Source organism: Parambassis ranga, chromosome 16 (assembly GCF_900634625.1).
Source record: "Parambassis ranga chromosome 16, fParRan2.1, whole genome shotgun sequence".
NCBI classification, from domain to species: Eukaryota; Metazoa; Chordata; class Actinopteri; family Ambassidae; genus Parambassis; species Parambassis ranga.
The window spans coordinates 15,384,351-15,405,551 of NC_041036.1; the positions used below are offsets into that span (position 1 = coordinate 15,384,351).

The window sequence follows — 21,201 nt, forward strand, 5'->3', positions numbered from 1 at the left end:
GACGCTGTCGTCCTCATCCTCCCTATCAGTTGCTTCTGCCTTCTCGCTACGCATCCGACCAGCAGGCCACCACTCATCCTCCTATCAGGTAAGAATGAGAGGACAGACTCCAAACTCTTTGATTCTATATTTTACTAAGGAAAACAAAAAGCACCTTTCTTTTAGTCTGTGCACGATGTTGACTATGAGTGGACCTGTTTTGTGTATAATTACTTATAACCGGAATGACAGCTGCAGGACAAAACTATTTTCTTATACTGCAGAATAATGGTACGTGATGAAAAAAAAAACAGGAAGCAGCCTGTGATTGACAGCTAGGAAAAGTCCTTACAGTTTACAGGTGATATAGGTTCAGGTTCAGGTGATATAGACAAGAACTTACACATGTCTCCGATGTTTCCTGCCATCCGGTGCAGGTGAAGTAAAAGGCAGGTCAGGTTGCCCCTCTGTGTCCCTGGTTACATCTCCTCCTCTGGTTGGGCTGAGTTTCACTCTTATCAGCTTGCTCACATGTCCGGCTGCTGACTGTGTCCTGACTCCCAGAGGTCCATTTGTTGTCTCAGTGTGTGTGTGTGTGTGCAGGGGACTCCCCTGCACACACACACACACACACACTGAGACAACAAATGGGATCTGTTTATCTGTAGCAAAATCTTATCAGGACCACTGGCAGAGAGGAAAAACTCCAGATGATGATCAGGGATTGTGCAGAGTTTCCGACAGATAGGTTTGTAGCTATCTCAGATGATGCTGTAGCCTCTAACGCATGTGTCTATGTGTCTGTGCACCTAGCAGCTGGAAAGACTCTTCTTTTTAAGAGAAAAAAAACAATGTCGGCTCATGCAGAGAGCGTGAGAGAGAGAGAGGCTTTAGTCAGTATTGATTTTTCTGCATTGGACTTATCCTCCATGCTTGACAGAGCACATTCTGCAAACTAAAGTACTGACATGGACTGTTGTTGCTGTATCCTGAACCCACCTCTACTTCTGTCTCCTCTCCAGAATGTCTTTGCCCAACTCAGAAAATGCCTCCACCCTGGAGAATGCCATGCAGCTCATGATCCAGACCTTCCACAAGTACTCTGGAAATGAGGGCGACAAATATACATTGAGCAGGGCTGAGCTCAAAGAGATGCTTACCGCAGAGCTTGGCAACTACCTTGGGGTAAGGAAACACAATAAGGATACAAGATATGCACATTTATATAAAACAGATCCAGCTAATATCTGCCTTTTATGTCCTTTACACATGCAGAATGCTCAGGACAAGGAGGCAGTAGATAAGGTCATGGGAGACCTGGATTCCAACAATGACGGGGAGGTAGATTTCACAGAGTTCATCATACTGGTTGGAGCTCTTACTGTGGCCTGCAACGACTTCTTCCTGGAGTACAATGAAAAGCAAGAGAAGAAGAAGTGAACATGTTCCCAGCACCAACACGCCCAACCCACATGCTCCAGGGAGGAAAATGGTTACAACAGGAGAGAAGACCCATCCTGGACTTTCCTGTCATGAACCTATAATGTGCAAAAATACACACACACTTGTCTGAATGTTGGGTGTTTGTGTATTTGTTTGCAGTGTCCAATCAATCCAAACTGTATCGTTATTGCGTGCATTGTGCATATGTTGGAGAGTTTAAGTCAGTTTCAACACCTGTCATTGTTGAATATGTGTATATCTCTCTTTCTTTTTGTCTTTTCATTCATTTTGTTACACATTCAAGCTAAGGAATTCCCCCTGGACTGAATAAATGTGACCTTTACTCTAACAGTGTAATGTTGGCTGTGTTTTATTACAGTAAAACAAGTAAGAATGAATCATGAACACCAGGGGGCAGCAAGAGGCCCCAAATTCCTGTAGGGTAGAGTGATTTTGTAGTCATGGATATATATACTGAATATAGCTTGAAAAGTGATGCTATATATATATATATATATATATATATGTATATAAGATATACAGTCTTTGGTCGTAAGATGTAGTTAAGTTTGGAGACAAACTCTTTATGCACAGGTACCTACATTCCTGTTTTTACAGCAAAATTACAGTTACAGTGACCTTGAGTGGGACCTACACCCTTGATTGTTTCAAAGCTCTGCTTCCTAAAAGAAAAAAGTGCAGTGTGAGTTTTTTGAGGTATGTGTGTGTAAAAAGGAAGTTTCCTGCTTCTATATTAGAAAGCCAGGAAATGTTTCTTTCTTTTATCCCGTGGTGTAAGACTAATAGAAAATCAGCAAAGTACTACAAACTGTGTGTGTGTGCGTGTGAGAGAGAGAAAACATGCCACACAGACATATTTTGATTAATCTGAACCTACAACCTTTATTGGACCGATTAAGGTGTGCACAGGAGCAGATTTTTGACTCATGGGTTGATGGGGTGGAAGGTGAAAGGGGGGGGCATAATGAGAGAGGAAGTGAGAAGTAAGGAAGGAGTGGAAAGGTCAGAGAGAGAGAGAGAGAGAGAGACAGAGAGAGAGGAGAAAAGAGCGTACAGTGGCACTTCCTCTGTGTGGAGTCATGCAGCCTACAGTTTTCACATGTCTTTGATAGGTTTTTCACACTTGGTCTGGATCTGCTGGAGATCCCCATGAGTAATCCCATCCTCCAGACACACAGAGGGGTAAAGAGAGAGAGGGAGACAGCTCCCAGTCCAGAACTGAGCTGCAAACTTGGCCACACAACTGTAAAAAAGCCAGGAGAACTCACAGCGAATGTCAGCGTCTGGGGATTAGACAGCATTTTTCCAGAGGTTTATCGTGCCTTTCCACTGCAGTAACAACGCTAAGAGTCCTTTGTCTCTGCCTAGCATGCTTTATTCCTCCTCACTTATAATTCTGCATAACTTGTCTGTTCCCCTGTTGTCATTTCTCTCTGAAATCAGCATGTGTGGCTGCTGGATTAGGAAATAAGTGAGACCTGCGACAATGAAAAGGAAAGCAGCATTAATTAATGGCTAATTTTTGTTATTGTTATTGAGATGTGTGAGTCCCTGGAAGACCAGATAAGATGAAGAATGGAGAGAGAAGCCAGCAGAGATTAATAGAAAGGGGTATGTTATGCTCTCACAAATTTGATAATGCAACAGGAAGTTATGGGGCAGGCATATACACACATACTATAAACAGCCATACATGTACACATATGCTCTGATGATTACAAACAGAACCCACCGAAGAAGAGGAGAGGAGAGCCGAGGAGGAGAGGAGGTGAGGAGAGGAGAAAGCAAAAAGAAGTGAGACATCATCTTAGTCTGGTCTGATAATCAGAGCAAAGACAGAAAAAAACAGTTGTGAAATTACATATTAACACACATAATTGCTTAATATCCATGGTAAATCCCCTGTCAACCCACCATTCACTTTACATTTCACTATTTCCAACACTAATCTTTGTCCCCCTTGCATCTAACCTCTACATACTGCATCATGGAGAAAACACACTCCGCTGTCCATTGTCATACAGGAGGTCATGTCCATCATCTTGGCTCGGATTCCTCAATTTCTCAGGAGCTACAGGCTCATCTCAGTGCAGCTGTGCACTTTGGCACAGCAGACAGTTCTCTACTTACTGTGCACAACGCTCAAAGCAAATAAAACTGTCCATGCATAATCTATTACTTTATCCCTTTGACTTTCATGTAACAATGCAACTAGTCTCTTCCTTATATATGAGCATCCTCTATGTATTCTTCCTTCACAATCTGCTGCTTTTACATGTTCTGTGTTAGTGTGCGCATCACAGGCTGTGTTTATATCACATTCTTGTTATATCTATACAATCATACAACACACCAGAGGCTCTCAATCAGCAACAGGCCCTTGTATGAGCTAACACATAGAGAAATCTTAATAATATATACTCAATGTTATACTGTGGTAAGCTGCTATGCTATGATAAAATATACTGAATCAGTTCAGTGGATTTAAAAGAAAAAAAAACTCGATATGAACCTCCCTTCCCTCTCTGTTACTGACATCAGTCAAGGTTGGGGATGAATAATGTCTGTCAAGGCGGGCATGTAATGTAGCAATAAAGCAGTCAGAGTCGGGCAGCGAGTGTTGTTTGGCTGGCGTAAGGTTGAACAAGGAGAGCATCCTCACTCCCTGACAAGCTGAAGAGGAGAGCAGGGTGGGGCCTTTCCAGCAGAAAGGGGAGGTCAGTCCGATAAGCATCTAGACAAAAAACTGCAGGTAGGAGTATTATGGTGTTTTCCTTCATCTTCATACAAGAAAAACAAGTTGTTCGTTGCAAAAAACGTATTATAAAGTTAATGGACGTGATTGCTGTTCTTTTTCAGTCCATACACGCGGTAAAACCCAGGCCCACTCCCCCACCTTCATCCCAACCTCCGGTCCTTGTCCTGCTGTGCTGATTAGTTGGGGAGCTGTCCATCAGCATGTTCGTGGCTGGGGGTGGGGAATGATCAGCCTGGCGAGCTAGTGATGGTCTTGGCTGTGTAATTCTGGAAGAGGGGCTGCAGGAACATGCCCATTGTGCCGAACACGCACACAAACACAAAGATCCACAGGAAGAGGCGGTCGATCACCATGGCAACATATTTCCAGTCTTCGCTCACCTGTGGACGAAGAGAAAGGGCATGAAAGGAGGTGAAAAGAGAAATTAAGGCCAGCAGAATCACATAGAATCCACCACATCCCATCATTCATGTTCTCTGTCTCTGACTATTTGGAGGGTTAATGGAGGTGAAGGGTTAATGTGGATGGAGACTCAAGCTGCCACACAGCTCTGATGAGGTCTGGCACAAGTCAAGGAGGAGGAGAAGGACGTGAGAGGCAAGGGAAATCTGGAGGACGGTGGGAGACAGAAGGTGTTCTGACAACGTAACCCCTGCAATGATAACTTGAGGAGGAGGGGAGGAGGGGCAGTGGTGCCAGGAGAGGGGGGATTTTAAAGTGGTCGGCATGGCGATGGGAGGGATGGTGATGATGGACAGAATCACAGAAAATTGTTAATTCCCTTTTCAGTTTCTTTCATTCCAAGTGAGAAGCCTGCTCTCCTAAGATACCTTAAAGAACATGCCACCCTCACTCCGTGGTCTCTTTTCCAGTTGTACTCCTTCGCTATGCACACGTCATGCCACTGCTATAATTACGCGTCTGTGCTGAATATTCAGAGGGCTATGATTGCATCACTAGATCTGTCTCCTTTGCCTCTGGTCTGTTGTGTTTCAATGTGTTTCAAATGGCAGGGCTAAACGGCACAGCTGTACAGCACTATCATCACCATAACATGATATGGCACAGAGCTGTGCCGCTAACATATTCACATAAAAACGATTATTTATAGCAGCATTTTATCTACACATGGACAGGTTAATATATTATTATTGTACAGAATCATGTCCTCAGATGATTCTGGAGGGGTTCATAACACGTGCACATTGTATATTGTCAGAGCTGTAAACTGAAGCAATAAAAGATTTATAGCTTTTTTTATAGATTTTTTAGCCAATAGAGGAGAAAGAATAGAGAGAAAAAATACTAGTATGACATAAAATCATGTTGACAACGATGCAAAAAAATGAAAAACATACACAAATCTTGCACATACAAGACAAAATAGCTGGAGGGTACTTTGCTTCATGGTCTATCATAAAACGTCACTTCACCTTCACTGTTCAATCATGCTTAAAGAGACCAATGCTACATGGTTTGAGTTGAAACTACAACAAGCTTCTCTGCCATTATCTTGACCATGAGTGGCGCATTTCAAATATACTGTACAACCACAGCAGAGCACTGGCTTCGTAAGTGTTGTGTGTTTCATATTCAGCCACTAGTCCCATATTGACTCTTTTCTTCTTTCTAATTTTAGCTTTTTTTAAGCAGCTGCTGAAAGGCTTCACTGTGTTGGCTAACCTCCGTTAACCTTCCTGTCAGACTACAACAAAACATTCTTGAAAAAAAAGCCAGTGGAAAAGTCCAGAAAGCTAATTCTAGATGCCCCCAATTAAATCTTTTTCATTATTTGTTTTGTAGAACTTATTCTTTTCCAGGATTTCAACAACGAAGTTAAATTGTCAATTCAAAACAATTAGGTGAAGATAGTTAGATAAAGGTGTTGAGTAGAACAGTTCAGTGGTGGATATTATCTGTGGGATAATACACATTTAACAAAAAGTTCTAGTATATATCGTTAAGCTTTAAAGCAACATGCTCATAATGCAGTACTCACACTCTGGTCATCATCTTCACTCTTCATGTGGTTGGCAATGAAGCGTACCCCTTCAACAGCCTCCTCAAAGCCTGGACAAGCTTGAGCCAGCAAGGCCTGAGTCAAAGCAGGGCCTCCTGCTGCCTGCTTCCCCCTCGTCAGGTTTCCAGAGCCCCCCTCCCGGCTCTCCCTAACCCTGTTCAGACCATCCATGGATCCCCCTCCTGCACCTCCCAGATCCCCTCCAAACTGTTTAACAGATGCCCGGTTCACATAGCACGTACAAGGGTCACTGTCCTCCTTGCCAAAAACTGCTGTGGAGGTTCCCCCACCATTCCCCCCAGCTCCACCCAGCGCAAGCCCTCCCATCAGTGCTCCGGCCTCCCCACCTTCCTTCTGCTCCTGCGCCCTCCTTCTCTGACGCAGCCGCTGGCGTTCGCAGCTGTTCCTCGGCTGCCGCATGAAAAGCAAGGCAGGAAGCTTGTTGAGGAACACCAGTTTAACCCAAGGAGGCATGGTGTGTGTGGTGGGTGAACGGTGATGCACATTGAGCACACACACACTGGTGACAATAGAGAAAGTGACCAGAACCATGGTGAACATCAGATACTTCCCAACCAGAGGGACGTCCAGTGAAGTAGGCGGCACAATCTTGGAGATCAGCAGCAGGAACACAGTGAGAGCCAGCAGCACTGAGATGCAGAGCGTCATCTTCTCTCCACAGTCAGAGGGCAGGTAGAAGACCAGGATGGCCAGAGAAGTGATGAGCACACATGGGATGATGAGGTTGATGGTATAAAAAAGAGGCTTTCTGCGAATGATGAAGTCATATGTGATGTCCACATAGGTTGGGTCAGCCGGGTTCTCGTTGCGTCTGCCTGGAAGAGCGATGATGTCCCATTCTCCACTAGGTGTGAAGTCATCCATGCTGGCCACATCGGCCCGGAGCACCAGGTCGATCTCAGTGCGATCGTAGGTCCAGGAGCGGAAGCGCAGCGTGCAGTTCTGCTGGTCAAAGGGGAAGTGCTTAACCTCAATCTTACAGGCTGATTTATAGATGGCAGGTGGCAACCAGAAGATGCTGCCGTCGTAGGACACCACTGCATTAGAGTAGAAGGACACCTCGTACACACCATCCGCACTAAAACAACAAGAGAAAAACCTTTAGACATAAATTCACAAATGTGTGTGTTACTAGTCAGACATAGACAGTGTAATGAACGGCCTTGTTTCCCCCTGAGTCTCATAAACAGGGGAACATGATGTGGCTCATCTCATTATGTAATAGTTTATTTTAGCTCGAGGACACACACACACACACACACACACAGATGTTGAAGTTAAACTTTAAGGTGTTCCTGGTCAGCAGGGTCACACATCTGTGTGTATAAAAACCTGGAAGTGGGATCAAATGAACATGCAGTCTAGACAGGAAACACAGCTCACAGTCAGGCCGGGTCGGATTAAACAGCTCAGGTTAGGCGCTTCAGTCAGAACGCAGCTGATGACATTAAAGCTATAGATTGAGTTTCCATTTAATTCAAGATTCTGCCAAAAAACAACTTAATACTGGTTAATGCTGTAATATTTAACACACACACACACACACACACACAAGGATATTTCATAATCATACACACACCTTTTCTCAAAGAAACTGCTTCTTTCACTCTAAATTCAAAATCAAAATTGAGACATCAAAAACAGCAGGTATAGTAAGATAAGCTGAGCTAATCCTCCTGTTTAAGTGACTGACAGCTCGAATCATTGCATACGTGCAGGATAAAATGCCAACCTGGGGTACGCAGGATTAAAAGGATCATTTTATCCAGAGTTACGAGGGTCAGGGATCTTTTAATCTTTGGTAAAGTAAGGACCGAAGCGGGGAAAGAGGAGAAGGCCAGGCAGATCACTGTACTCAGATGAGTTGATTTACATACTGTAGGCTGACACTGACTTTCCATTACATTAAGACGTGTCTTGTGTGTGACAAGCCCTATAATCCCTCATGCATGAATGCAAGCAAATTCTATTCAATGGAACAGCACTGAAGTTTGTGTGATGCTTAGGAGCATGGCATGTTCACTGTATATTACAATAATTTGGATTATTATTATTTAAACAGTATATTTCAACCAAAATGATCCAGCATCTCTGCATAACTATATTATACTGTCACCTCATTCAAACCTAGAGCATACAGTGAGATATTGAACCATTTCCATATGTTAACTTGCTTGGCATGGAGTGGATATTTGTTCACTGTAGTCTGCACTGTAGCTTTAACAAGCCAAGAAGACAAAGGCAAAGCTTGCGTGCATTTATGTGAAAGTGCATTCTTGTGGATTAACTGCACACACCTACTGTATCACTGTACAGATACTCTATCTACCTGAGTGTGCAGTGCAGATGACTCAGTCTTTGAAGTGCCCCAAGAGATTTAGAGGTATAGTAATGTAGCATGAGCAGTATGAGTATATTGCAGTGGACATATTCAGTCATGTGTGGCAGGCTTGCATGTATTACACACTTAAACTTGCTATTTAATTGATGTTTTTATTTAAAGTGACTTACAGTGGTGGCAGCCGGCTGAGCTCACCAGGGAGTCAGCTTTGAAGCATTTTCATATGAAAATCACATGTGCTTTCCACTGTGCATTTTTTTTTAGTGTGCATGTATCCATGAGCCCTTCTCTCTTCTGAGAGCTTTCTGAAGTGAGGACATGAGTGTGAGAGAGTGACTCACTTGTTGTAGAGTACCACGTCAGGCAGCCAGATGTGTTTTGAGGGCAGCCTGACCTTCATCATTCCATCAAACTCCTCAGGGACCCAAGTCAGACGGTAGTCCTGCCACTCCTGAGGGCCAATAAAAAATACAGTCCTTAGTCACTCATCTGCTAATCGCACAGCAGTAAGAAGATATTTTGGGTTAAGCAGAGAAGACTGTCTTTCAGTCAGTCAGTGGTCAATATGACACATCTGAATGCACATAAGCCCAGGGAACATCCTGTGCTGTCCATCCTCTCTGTGTCAGTCCTGACCCTGAACCCTGGTCTTTTAAACGCACCCAGCCACAAACCAATCAGCATGATTAAAACAGCATTACGGTAAGGCACTTCCCACATGTACTGTATGTCCTCAGTGTAACCTTGTATAAAAGATGGACATTATGTTGTTCTCCATGTTGTGGGTCAGTCAGTAACATCGCCACACTGAAGCCTCGGCACCCTGTAACAGCAGCTCTGTCTGACTCCTCTCTGTTACGGCCAGGTTGAAGCTGTGATACCCGTTGCTCGGCCGTCTGCAGTAACTGTGATGCATTATGGTTATTACAGTTTGTCTTGCCTTGGCACGGCTGTCCTTGGCTCCCTTACTTTCTCATGGTGAGTAATCCATAGAGCACTGATGGTCATTCTATGCTCTGTTACATGTCATAAATCCTAGCCTGCACAGGCGCAGGTGTTGGTGTGTGTGGGAATATGAGATAGAGAGATGCTTCATGAGAACGTATTTGTTAACAACATACACACAAAGGGCTGTTTTCAGGATTGTTCCATTTACAGATCTAAATTTAAGCCCAAATTAAAAATGCACCTGTGATGGTTTGTTTCAATCTGCTTTTTGAATGTAAGCATATGTTACCATTTTCTGTGTATCTGCATAATTACCCTGCTAGAATGTGTATACCTGCAGCTTAGGTTGGCCTCAGCTGTAGGCATATAAAGCCACTGTGACAGCTGTGTACTATAAGTAGATGTTTACAGCTCAGTCAGTCTCACATTATCATCATAGGCTGAGTTCAGGATGTGTCTCTTCCACAGTAAAAGGTGTTCAGAATGTGGTGCTGCTGTTGTCTTCAGTTTTTTTGGATACAAATAGGCTTATGAGTGTTTTGAGGACAGGTATTGTTTTATGTCTCTCTCATTGTCTGTCAATTCACTCATGACAGTCCTCGGAGCAGCTGCTCCACATGATTGGGAGCTGAGTTACTCACTTCTTTAGCCACAAAACCAGTGAAACATATGGAACACAGAGAGGCAACTTTCCCCGCTCGTGAATCATGCTCTATTGGTATGATAACACACAGGAATTTAATTATATAATATCGATCATCATATACTGTAGTATATTGTGGAGAGAGGCTTATCCAGTGTGTGTGTGTGTGAGTCACATTGATGACTAGTAGCCAAGTCCCTCACGGTATGTGATTCATTTTCAGTGACCCAGCTGCGACACTGTGAAATCTAACATAAAAACATCCCAAATCCTTGAATTCTGTGTGTAACAGAATGTTTGCATTCATCAGAGGACACGAGGAGTGTGAAGTCTTACCTGTGTTAGCCAAACATTGGTGGTCATAACCTGCTCCCTTTCATGCTGCAGAAAAATACACAAACAAATTAAAAACTCGAATTTAATCATGGCATAAATGATGATTTCATTCCAGCACCTCTATGAGCAAAAGGCATAAAACAGACGCAGTGAGGTCTGATATGTTGTCTGAAAACACTGTGTCATGATAAAGTCCATCTGTTTCCTAGATAAATCTGGTGAGGTCTTAGAAATAAAGAGCTCCTCCTGAGCCTCAGAAGACATTAAATTACTGCTTATGATAAGACCTTTTAAGTTATGGCCACAGTGACCTTTGACCTCTACATCGTCAGTCCAAGTCAAAGGTTACATAATAAAAAACCACATTTTCAGCACATTGCACAAATTCAATCATCCTCTATATTACCTTCATCAGTCATCTATATAACATGATTCATATCTGCATACTCCTCCTGTGCATACTCACCACACTGATGAGTTGTGCCAGCGACACCATCAGCTGCACAGTCACCAGCTCAGAGCCATTAGTGGCAGGACGGATCAGTTTGTTGTAGTGGGCTGGGTTTAGGAGATGCTCCACCAACCGCTCCTCTGTGTCTGCCCCAAGGCCGCCTGTAATGAGAACACATTACCATCATCATCTGCCTGTCAGACGACAAAAACAGCTGCAGCCATCTGTGTCTCTGCTGGCATTTTTTCTGAAGACCTTTATCATGTTGTATATATAGTACAAGCACACAGGAGCAGGGGGTCAGTGGTGCCGCGGAGTTCCTGTGATTGGCAACTGCCCTCACTGCCAGCAATGAGAGCTGCATGGCTATCCATGTGTATTGAGAATGTGAAACATTTGAACCATGGCATTACTCATCACTGCCGGCTGGAGCACGTCAGCACAGCTGGATGCACACTTCTTACAAGATCTGACATCATAAGAATGAGTCAACCAGTCTGAATGTCTCTATCGTTATCCCTTCTGTCTCCATTGCTCTCTTCGTGCCTCTACACTGTCTCTATTTATTTTCCTATGCTGTGTTGCACTTCTCCACAGCTGCCAGTCTTTTGTAGCTTTGGGTTATTTTCACTTCATCTCTCACTTCCCCTTCCCCATGTCCTCCCTCCATCCATCCTATCTGCCGTCACTCCATCTGCAGCAGTAGTCATATCTGTGTGAGCACTCAAGTTTCGGCAAAGCTGTCACAACACCACGCACAGGAGGGAAGGCTTTTTACTGAGAGACGTGATGCTGGAAAACAACTGCCTCTGCGCCTCCTCCTCTTTCCTTCCTCTCTCAGGCTCTCCTGCTCCTCACTCCCTGTCTCTGTGACATCTGCTTGCTCCTGCACTGCATCTCATCTCTCTCATAATTCCCTCACACTTTCCCCCTGAAGATAAACACAGGCTGCTTACTGTTAACTCGGTACCAGTGTTGACATATTCACACACGCTCTTTTAGAGGCTATTAACTGTGCAGGAAAACAAATGTGTTGAAGGTGGGTAAAATAAATAAATACAACACATTATCATAACTTAAACGTACGACATGTAAAATCCTTTAACTTCTCAGTGGTTAGCTTATGCTTCTGTCAAGGCCTTTTTCTGTCTTAGTCATAGGTAGGTAGGTAGATAGATAGATAGATAATCTGGTCATTTCGTCATTTATCGCACAAAAACTACCACTTTCTGGTTCTACCATCTTAAATGTTCTACATCTAAACAGTTTCATTCATACTTTGTTGCAAAGGCATACATAAGGGTTCATGTAACTATTTAAATATAAAGAAATGGAAACTGCTGCAGCAATCAGATGTTTTTTTTTCCACTGTGTCGGAGCTCCTCTCTCACACCCTGTCCTTCCCCTCTCCCTTCATCTCCACCTTCTTCCTCCCCTCCTCTTCCCTTGTGCCCTGTAGCACTGCTGTGTTCACTGAACAAGAATGATCGCCTCTGTCTCTGGATCAATGAGGACTCTATTCATACCCTGTGAACTCAACACGCAATTCCTCGCTCCCCCCCACACCCTCTTTTTTAATCTTCTCGTTCTCTGCCATCACAGTTTTTTTTACTCTTTCTCCACCATTCCATCTTTCACGTCAGCCCATATTTTCTTCTCACTCCCCTGATACTCCTCCTCTCTCTCTCTCCTTATTCCTGTTATCTCCATCTCACTGTCGCTGACAGCCACTGTCCATTTATTGCCCCTTTCCCCTGCTAATCTAGCATCATCAATACACATCCTGTCAGCACATGTGTGTAGCACTGTGGTTGTTTATTTGTACACAATCACAAGCTGGCTTTTTTATGTCTCTTTGTGTGCACATATTCATGAGGGAAATAAGCATTACTGTCTGTGTCTGAAACGTATGACTAATGTATATTATTCCCAGAAGCACAGTGCAATAACGCTGTCGGATGAGACAGGAAGCCAATGCATTTCACTTAAACAGTGATGAAGCAGAAAACATACATTCATTTCAGCCAGATAGGCTCATATCTGTGTGTTAGATGACAGGTTAATAGCCAGAAAGACATACAGCAGATCAACTTGGTCAAAATAAATCAAATCAGAATCTCAAAACATTTATTTGAGGTTTGCATGACAAAATGATTTTTAATGCATGATCATTCCACCAAAAAATGAAATGAACCACAACACAAACCAATGGAGAGGACTAAAAGCACTGTTCAATGCTCTTAATGGCCGAACAGATTCATCTGATTGAATGATAATATTCAAACAGTGTTGAGAAATAACAGAAATGAATATTTAGTTACTGTAATAATAGGTGATATACAGTTACAATCTATTGATTATAAAATCAATAGAATATATAGAGAGTCTGCATTATTCACTTGCAGACCTACATGCAGGTGGAAACCCTTAGCTGGTACAACAGCATGTTAGCCTGTCTTCCTGGGTCAGCCTGGGCCACATGGAGAACAAAAACAGTAAAACTCAGGACAGCTTCTGCTAAGTTTGCTCCTTTTGGGCCTTCTGCTTCTTGTTTTGGTGTTTGGAGTTGCAGGGGGAGTTCACTCATTTTTAATCCCGTCTTGGTGAGATTTATGCTGAAGCATTCAAATTACAGTGTCTAAGCATAATTACTTGTGTTACATTTGCTCACTCTATCCACTATTTGTACTGCAACAACAGAATTCTTACAATAACAAATGTCTGGGTCCTTATAGCTTATTTATAGTTCTGCTAAAATACTCAGGCTCAGGATGGATGTCCAGACTAATATTTTACAGCAATGAGACAAATTACAGACTGAAAGTGGAAGTCTATTTTCTTGATCTGGAATAAGAAAGCAAAAATATCCACACAGTCCACCCTAATCACTGCACACGTTAGCTCAGCTGCTCGTCTGCAGTGTGTATTAGTCCTTCTAAACAGAGACTGATCTCTCCCTGCCTCTGTATCCACATACATGCTAAAGCTGAGCTGAGTGGTTGTAATGTTGCTGGTAGCTCAGGTTGTTTTCTGGTTGTTTTCCAGTGCAAATATTGCAAACTTAATGTGACACTATGAATATTTCAGCAGGGCTCCCCATTAGACCCTGGAGCTATGGAAGTTACCATCATGCAAACACGCTCACAGACACATTTTAGTGACATCGCAGCCGAACAGACAAGATGGGAGCCATTGCTTCATCCGTCTCTCAAACAGCCACTTAGAGCCTGTTGATACATCTCTGAAGGTCTGCAGGCCTTATTCATGTGTTCGGTAAAGGCAGCGTTGATAATAACTTGCCTGATCATGTGTGATTTGTTACATTTGACAGCATCTGGTGTGTGTAATTTAAAACGCTACACAGAGGCCAAAGTACACACACAAATGTGAAGCAAATGAGGGCGAAGCGAGAGCTAAATTGAATTATCCCGCTAAGACTATTACAGTGATGATCTCTATTTATACAGCTTGCTCAAATGAGAAAAAGGTTGGAGGGAAAGTAGGGTCGCTTTCTGCTCGTCTTTCTGTGGACTGCCAAAGAGGCTTTTTGGCTGCAGCTGAAGACTTTTATGCTGAAATATTCTTAAATCAATAATGGAGAGATCCATTGATCTACTGGCAACAACCAATTGGCTCTGTAGTAGCCATAGAGCTGAGATATTAATATTGATCCTCCATCTAGCTGCAATATCACAAGCACTCCAAAAACAAATCCTACTGTGGACTAACTGGGGAGCGGAAGCTTTATTGTCGTACCAAATTACACAGTCAAGAGAAGTACGGCCAGCTGAGTTAGAGGATACAGTAATATACCTTGCTGCAACAATGCAGCTGCTTTATGCCATGCTTTCAAACATGAGCACGCTCATAGAGACATTTTCTAAAAGCAGTAATGTCGACAGACACATATATGATGAGGGAAAAGTCTAATGAAAGATAAAACATTGAAATATAAATAAAATGACCATGATGTGAATCTGCAGTCTTGCATACAGCTAGCTCACTGCAAGCTTGTAGTTCCCTAAGTGTCTGGACTTTTACAGTTTAATCGATAAAAATAATTTTATACCATAAAATGTTATATCATATTTTATTGCACACTCTTCCTGCGCCTGCACCGGGTACTCCAGGTTCCTCCTACATACCAAAGATGTGTATGTTAAGGCTAAATTCTCCTGTAGGCATGAGCGTGAGTGTGACTGCTTGTGTCTCTGTATTACCCCTGTGATAGAATGGTGACCTGTTCATGGTGTACTCTGCCTCTGGCCCACTTGGCAGCTGGATATGTTTTAGCCTCTACATGTCCCTGTAATACAGGATCCAAAAATGGATGGATGGATGGATTCTATACCTCATGCATCTTGGAAATTGGCACATCTCACCTCCTTTGCAGGTACATTTACGCAGTTGTAACTGATTTTTGCAAGCAGTTCTTCTTCTTAGTTCTTATAATGTTATGCAGAGTGGTTTCCCCTTCAGCTGGTGTGGATTTCAGAGTATGGCACACAGCCCTATCTGCTAACTAGCTCATCAGCAGTCAGTTATAATTTACCTGTAGCTTACCAGGTAGCAGTTTACAAAGCATTTACCTTTTAAATTTCAGAGTGCATGATGCCCATTATAGAATTGTGTTCTTACTACCATCAATTTAAAGATATTAACACATATTTTACATTTTAATGCTTTAATGCTTGATTATTTAATATTTTTAAATTTAAAGCGTACGGGTATAATGTGTTAAATTGGTTTGGACTACCAAAACTTCAGACGATGATTTAAAACTTCTGTAGTGTTTACAGTGCATGGAGCTCAGCTGCAGGATGAAACGCTTCCTAACCGCTGTGCCTATTTCAGGAGCAGCAATAAAATACATCACTTGAACTGCATTATGCCTCTTATAGCAGCTATTATTTGTGCCATCATTGGACAACTCATAAATCCATGATTTTTCCCCCAGGTCAGTGCCTGCAGCCTGAAAATATGTGCACATAAAGGGATAGGAGGAAGAGGAGGTCTGACTGCAGTACATAATTCTAGATAACATTTTGGACCCGTGCCTTATCTTGTTGAAGTTCTGATCAACATCCCGGCAAGAATAATATTTCTCACTCTCTGTGAAATAACACGACTTTCTGTTGATAATATCATTCTATAGTTGAAGCAGATGTTTAGCACCATTTCTACAGCGATAAGACAGATCAAACAGTGATCATTGATCTCATCTCAGGAAGGTGTTACCCTCTAGCATCATAAGCGCAGCCTAAATGTAAAGCCACCGTTTTTTTTTTTAAATACTCTTGGACAAGGTCAGAATTAAAACTCTTAACTTTCTGAATGTGTTTTATCTGCTTCTTCTTTCCCACTGCTTAAGTTTCTATTAAACCTCTGTGCTCTCCTTTTGCCTCCCTCTAATCTCCAGGGCCACACCGCTGCGTGTGCTGCTAGTGCTGCTACACATTCATTCACACAAACACACTGAGTCACACACACATACACAGACAATCTTGTACAAATCACACATGAGAGCACACACAGCTTTACAGATGGACTCACACACACGTTCTCACATACGAATGCAGACCTCTTTGTGAATCTGCTGTGCATTTGTAATCACAGATGCTGCCCCTACCAGCTGATCTGATCCTGTTGCTGCTGTGGATTGGGAGTCAGTCCAAAGAGACGGAGATAGAGGAAACAGGCGAGCAAGATAAAGACAGAAAGTGACAGAAAGAGGCAGGGAGAGAGACAATAGGAGGGCTGTCACTGTGTGCGGGTTGAGATGCTGCAAAGATCAGAGAGCTGCAGCAGAAAAGTGATGACAGCTTCAACCTACTGAGCAGAACTTTCTAGAGTGTAGCACTGCCAAGTGATAGGTAATATTCACTAAGTGCAGAGGATTACGGTGTCCATATACAGTCATGGAAATCTGTTTTAAGACACAGTCATCGTATTGTATTTTTAAGCACATCCTTGCTTGATCCATATTTAGTAACCCTTGCATCAGGTCAACGCAGCACCACAGACACTGTTTATTATGCATGGCCTGCTGGGGGAAATGACAAGAGACATCCTCCTCACACAACGGGTGGCCACATCCTCACGGCAGTCTCTAAGACAGGTGGTGAAATGTCCTTCAGCGTCCTTGCACTGTGCATTTGTGTTAGTGTATGCCTTATGTAAGAGGGGAGAATAAAGTTTGGACTCCCACCTCTGTTTAGTCCTAACTTGGATCCATGGCTTCATGCAAGCAGGGACAAGAAAAAAAAGTGTACGTATTGATCTAGGCATGGTTTGTGTTTTCTAACCACTGTGTGTTTTACCTGTTCCTTTGTAGGGGAACCTCTAAAATATGTTGAGTTCCAGGTGTGTGTGTGTGTGTGCACGCACACGTTGTGAGCATTTCTTCAAACATGTGCTTGTGTGTGGAAAGAGTTTATAGTCTCTGAGGATGATGCTAATCAGATTTTCTCCCTTAAGGGAAGATGACTCATTAGTACTCCACTGCTTATGAGGCTCCTTAAAGTGATATTTCATGTTGGAAGCATTTTTCTTGTCCAGTGCAGATTCCTCTGATGACTGAATACTGTGCAAATATTAAACAAGTCTCACATACTAAATACAAGTTTTTGTAATAACATTAGTCTTTTAGTCTTTTAATTTAGCCTGTAACACAAATGGCATCAGTGTCACATATAGACACTTGGATATGTTCAGTTGCACTTGCACCCATAAATCATTTAGCCTTTTCTATTCTGTATCACTGACATCTGACCTAAGTTTACTTCCACTTGTTCTACTGTGTCAGCCTAATATTTTAAAACATCCATTATCCATATGTCTACATGTTTTTATGAATCTGTGTGTATTTTGGAGAATTGTATTTACTGCAATCAGACACTAAAATATGATGTTTGTTTTGTGTGTGTGTGTGTGTGTGATGTCTGGCGCTGCATAAAGTAATAAATGGCAGGTTAATGCAGGTCAAAGCACTTGATCTTGTACTGTAAGTCTAGGTGAATCCTTCTGATGAATAGTGATGGGACTGCTTGGGCTAAGGCATGTATGTGTGTGTGTGTGCGTGACAGGGGACAAACAGGAGTGTGTTGTCACCATGGGTGATGGTGAACAGTTCAGTCAGTGCAAAACAGATGGCTAGGTGTATATGGTGTATATGTGTGCGTGCGTGAATGGAGGTGTTAGTGCGTGCTGCCTTCTTTTGCGCTGCCCTCTGGCCTGTCACTACTATAGATTGGTTGGAAAATATTAAGGCAGTGGTACTTCAGCCAATCAGCTGATGCGCTGGGCTGAACCAGAAACCAGTGCCAAATTACAGCCAACTTACAGAGATAAAATATGTCCAAACACCCTAATAGATTACACTTAACACATACCTCATTTGCTCCGAATGCACTGCTAAAGCCCTGTCGTAAATCTGCTCAGTGCTCGTCCTCCATAAAAAAAAAACAAAACAAAAGACAGTTAATCTGTCTAAGCTGTTGTTGAGAGACAACAGATTTTCCCGTACTGCTGGATGACACATCATTTGTCCTCTGATGACAGAATGTAGAAGTTGTTTTAGCTCAACATGCCTCTCATTAACCTGCCCACTCAATGAGAGACCTCAGTGTTAATGAGGGAGAGGGAGCAGAGAGAGAGAGTGTGTGTGTGAAAGAGAGAGCAGGGATAGAATAATATCTGACCATCTCCAATATTTAGAGAGAAAATAACAAATGATGCTACAGTGGCTTTGCTTATTTTAGAAGGGGGGGTTATAGTTGTACAGTACATGGTTGACAAATTCCTTTAGCCTCTGCTCGTGTGTGCTATTTCAACTAATTTATGTTGCACCAATAATGTATAATTTACCTACAGCAGAACACCAGGTGACTCACACTGAAGTCCTTTGTTGGCACATGGTGTTACTTTACGAAGTATCTATAAACACGTTACATAATGCACAACACAATCACAAATTAAACGGCTTCTTGAAACCTAACAGTTAACAATTCATGTTAGCCTTTGCTAATGTCTCCGTTATGCGCACAGCCCATAGCCTGTGTAATATTCCTCCACTACATCATTCCGTCGCTGCTGTAATAAGAAAGATGGTGACACAGCAATGAAAGAGTCATTTTCTCCACCTCTGCCTCTCCTCAGCGTCTAACCACTCCTTTTGTATTTTGCACTTCCCTCACGTTACTTAGTAGATAAGGATGCACAGCACGCGCGGTGGGTTTTTGGCCCTGTTATAAGGTGATGATAAACACACACACACACAAAAGCGCATCGATGGAGCCATTAGATGCACAGAGTACTCACCTCCCGCAATGGCGAGGAGAGCGAGAGGCAGCAGCAGCGGCCAGCCGTCCATCATCATACGTGCGTCAGAGCGCGCTCCGAGCCCGGAAAGGTGTTCACCGGGGATGGAGAGGCCACCCGAAGCACACCCGCAGTGTTTCTCCTCCTCCTCCTCACGACCCCCAAAAACCTTCCTTCACTGTCTACCTGGCATGGTGACGTCGGAGCTCTCCTTCGGTCCACACGCCGATGATGGGGGGAAAATAAGAATATCTCGGCGGAGCCAGGTAAGCTCTGCGCTGGGTCGTGCGGTGCTGCCTGTCCGTGCTGAACGCCGCTCAGCGATGCGACGCGCTGGTAGAGCAGGGTGGAGGGGGGCGGGGCTCAGATGTGGGCGCGCGGAGGAGCAGGGAGGGGGCAGATGTGGCATACCTCAAAGGCTCCCCATCTCAGCCAATGATGCCAGTGTCTTCCACGCACAAAACTTCCACATCACCATATAATATGCACACTTATTATATACCACCATACACTTTTGTGCAGTGTGTGGGGTACTCAACACTGACTTTGTCAGTGACCTTGTAAAACCTAATGGCATCGTTAATCTCAGCCTGATTTATCTTTTATTATTAGCCCCAGGCCAGGAGTATTTTTAACAGGCAGCCACAAGGACATACAGATTACATGTGATCTCACTGATATGAAGGCATTTTAGGCTGAATTGTCAAGATTTATGTCTTTGAGTACAATCCTGAGGTGTGAATCTCTCTGTTCATGTGTATTGCCTATTAAAATAACCCACAAGAATGGCTGAATTAAATGTAGCCATTATTCTATGAATAATATTCACCAGCAAAAAGCTGCAGCCTGTCCTGCCTGTTCCTTTCATCCTATTTTAATCATTAAACTTTCCTTTTTGTTTCTTCCTCTCCTGGCCACTGAAGTGACCTCTGCTCCCACATAAAGTCACAACAAGAGCTGCTCAGAAATAAAGGCGACAGTTATGAAAGAAGGGCAGCCAGGTGAAGATAAGTTTGAGCTGAGGCTGACGTGCCAGATGATGAAAGAAACATATAAATCAATTTGGATGATGAGGGGTGAAGGGAATGCAGCAAATAAATAGGGGTGCAGGACACAAAAAACAGGGGGGGAGGGAGAGGAAGGAAGTCAAAAAGCGTGGGTGGGAGAAAGAGAAGGATGGGGGACGAAAAAAAACAAAGTAAACAGGAGCGCAGGATGCAGGGAGGAGGCAGTTGCCGTGGTGACTAAGAGAAACCAGAAAGCGACCTGTTTCTCCTTCATTTTGTCTATTTTGATCACTCACACACACACATACACGAGAACACACTTGTGCAGCTGCCACAACACAACGCACACTTATGCGTACACTTATGCATAAATGCACACAATGCACACAAATGTACAAATGCATGCACACATAGGCAAACTCTTCCACGGTAATGTCTTCCTTTCACATGCTATCTTTATACCCTCCCTCTCTGTCCTCTTCTTTCTTCCTCTCTACCTCTTCTCTGCAGTGAATGAGCTGACCTGACAGTGCTCCTCCTCTGCACTGAGTGCTGTGAGTCTCTCTCTGAATTATTTAAAAGCTGGGACCCCCACGAGTGCTTGTCTTCCTCTAACACCCCCTCACACACGCTCTCTCTCTCTCTCTCCTTTCCTCTGTCCTTTCCTCTCTTGCTGTCATTCTGTCTTCTAGTGGCTGCACTTATTTCCTGTGGCTCTGTCATGTCTGGGAAACACATATAAATCTGAGCTATGAATCACAGACTGATTAACAGAAGAAGACAAAGAATTTATTAGTTTAGTTGTGGAATATTATATTCAGTAACTTTTCTATGCCACACATTAGAGGAAACCATTACACTTTTTGCTCCATTACATTTCTTAAACAGCTGTTCATACTTTGCCAACAAACGCT

The 21,201-nt window shown here is 43.1% G+C and overlaps 2 protein-coding genes across 2 annotated transcripts; one reads left to right on the forward strand and one right to left on the reverse strand.

Annotated features, from left to right (window-relative positions):
- The first annotated feature begins 18 nt into the window (after positions 1–18).
- On the forward strand, positions 19–1,475 carry s100t (S100 calcium binding protein T). The gene is made up of 3 exons (XM_028425618.1): positions 19–88; positions 1,002–1,164; positions 1,255–1,475. The coding sequence occupies exons 2-3, from the start codon at positions 1,003–1,005 to the stop codon at positions 1,417–1,419; spliced, it is 327 nt and encodes a 108-aa protein (XP_028281419.1). The 5' UTR covers positions 19–88; position 1,002; the 3' UTR covers positions 1,420–1,475.
- An 863-nt stretch (positions 1,476–2,338) lies between these two features.
- On the reverse strand, positions 2,339–19,578 carry chrnb2 (cholinergic receptor, nicotinic, beta 2). The gene is made up of 6 exons (XM_028425617.1): positions 19,281–19,578; positions 10,977–11,122; positions 10,511–10,555; positions 8,925–9,034; positions 6,201–7,320; positions 2,339–4,581 (listed from the first exon to the last, which is right to left on the reverse strand). Exons 1-6 carry the CDS (start codon positions 19,336–19,338, stop codon positions 4,429–4,431), a joined length of 1,632 nt encoding a protein of 543 aa, XP_028281418.1. The 5' UTR covers positions 19,339–19,578; the 3' UTR covers positions 2,339–4,428.
- Between the last annotated feature and the right edge of the window lie 1,623 nt (positions 19,579–21,201).

Excerpts from the sequence above, each read along its gene's own strand:
- s100t (XM_028425618.1), top strand. The coding sequence starts at position 1,003 with ATGTCTTTGCCCAACTCAGAAAATGCCTCCACCCTGGAGAATGCCATG. Across the intron at positions 1,165-1,254 it reads AGCTTGGCAACTACCTTGGG|AATGCTCAGGACAAGGAGGC; the intron begins GTAAGGAAACAC and ends TTACACATGCAG.
- chrnb2 (XM_028425617.1), bottom strand. The coding sequence starts at position 19,338 with ATGATGATGGACGGCTGGCCGCTGCTGCTGCCTCTCGCTCTCCTCGCC. Across the intron at positions 9,035-10,510 it reads CCAATGTTTGGCTAACACAG|GAGTGGCAGGACTACCGTCT; the intron begins GTAAGACTTCAC and ends ATTGGCCCTCAG. Across the intron at positions 4,582-6,200 it reads GTGAAGATGATGACCAGAGT|GTGAGCGAAGACTGGAAATA; the intron begins GTGAGTACTGCA and ends CTTCGTCCACAG.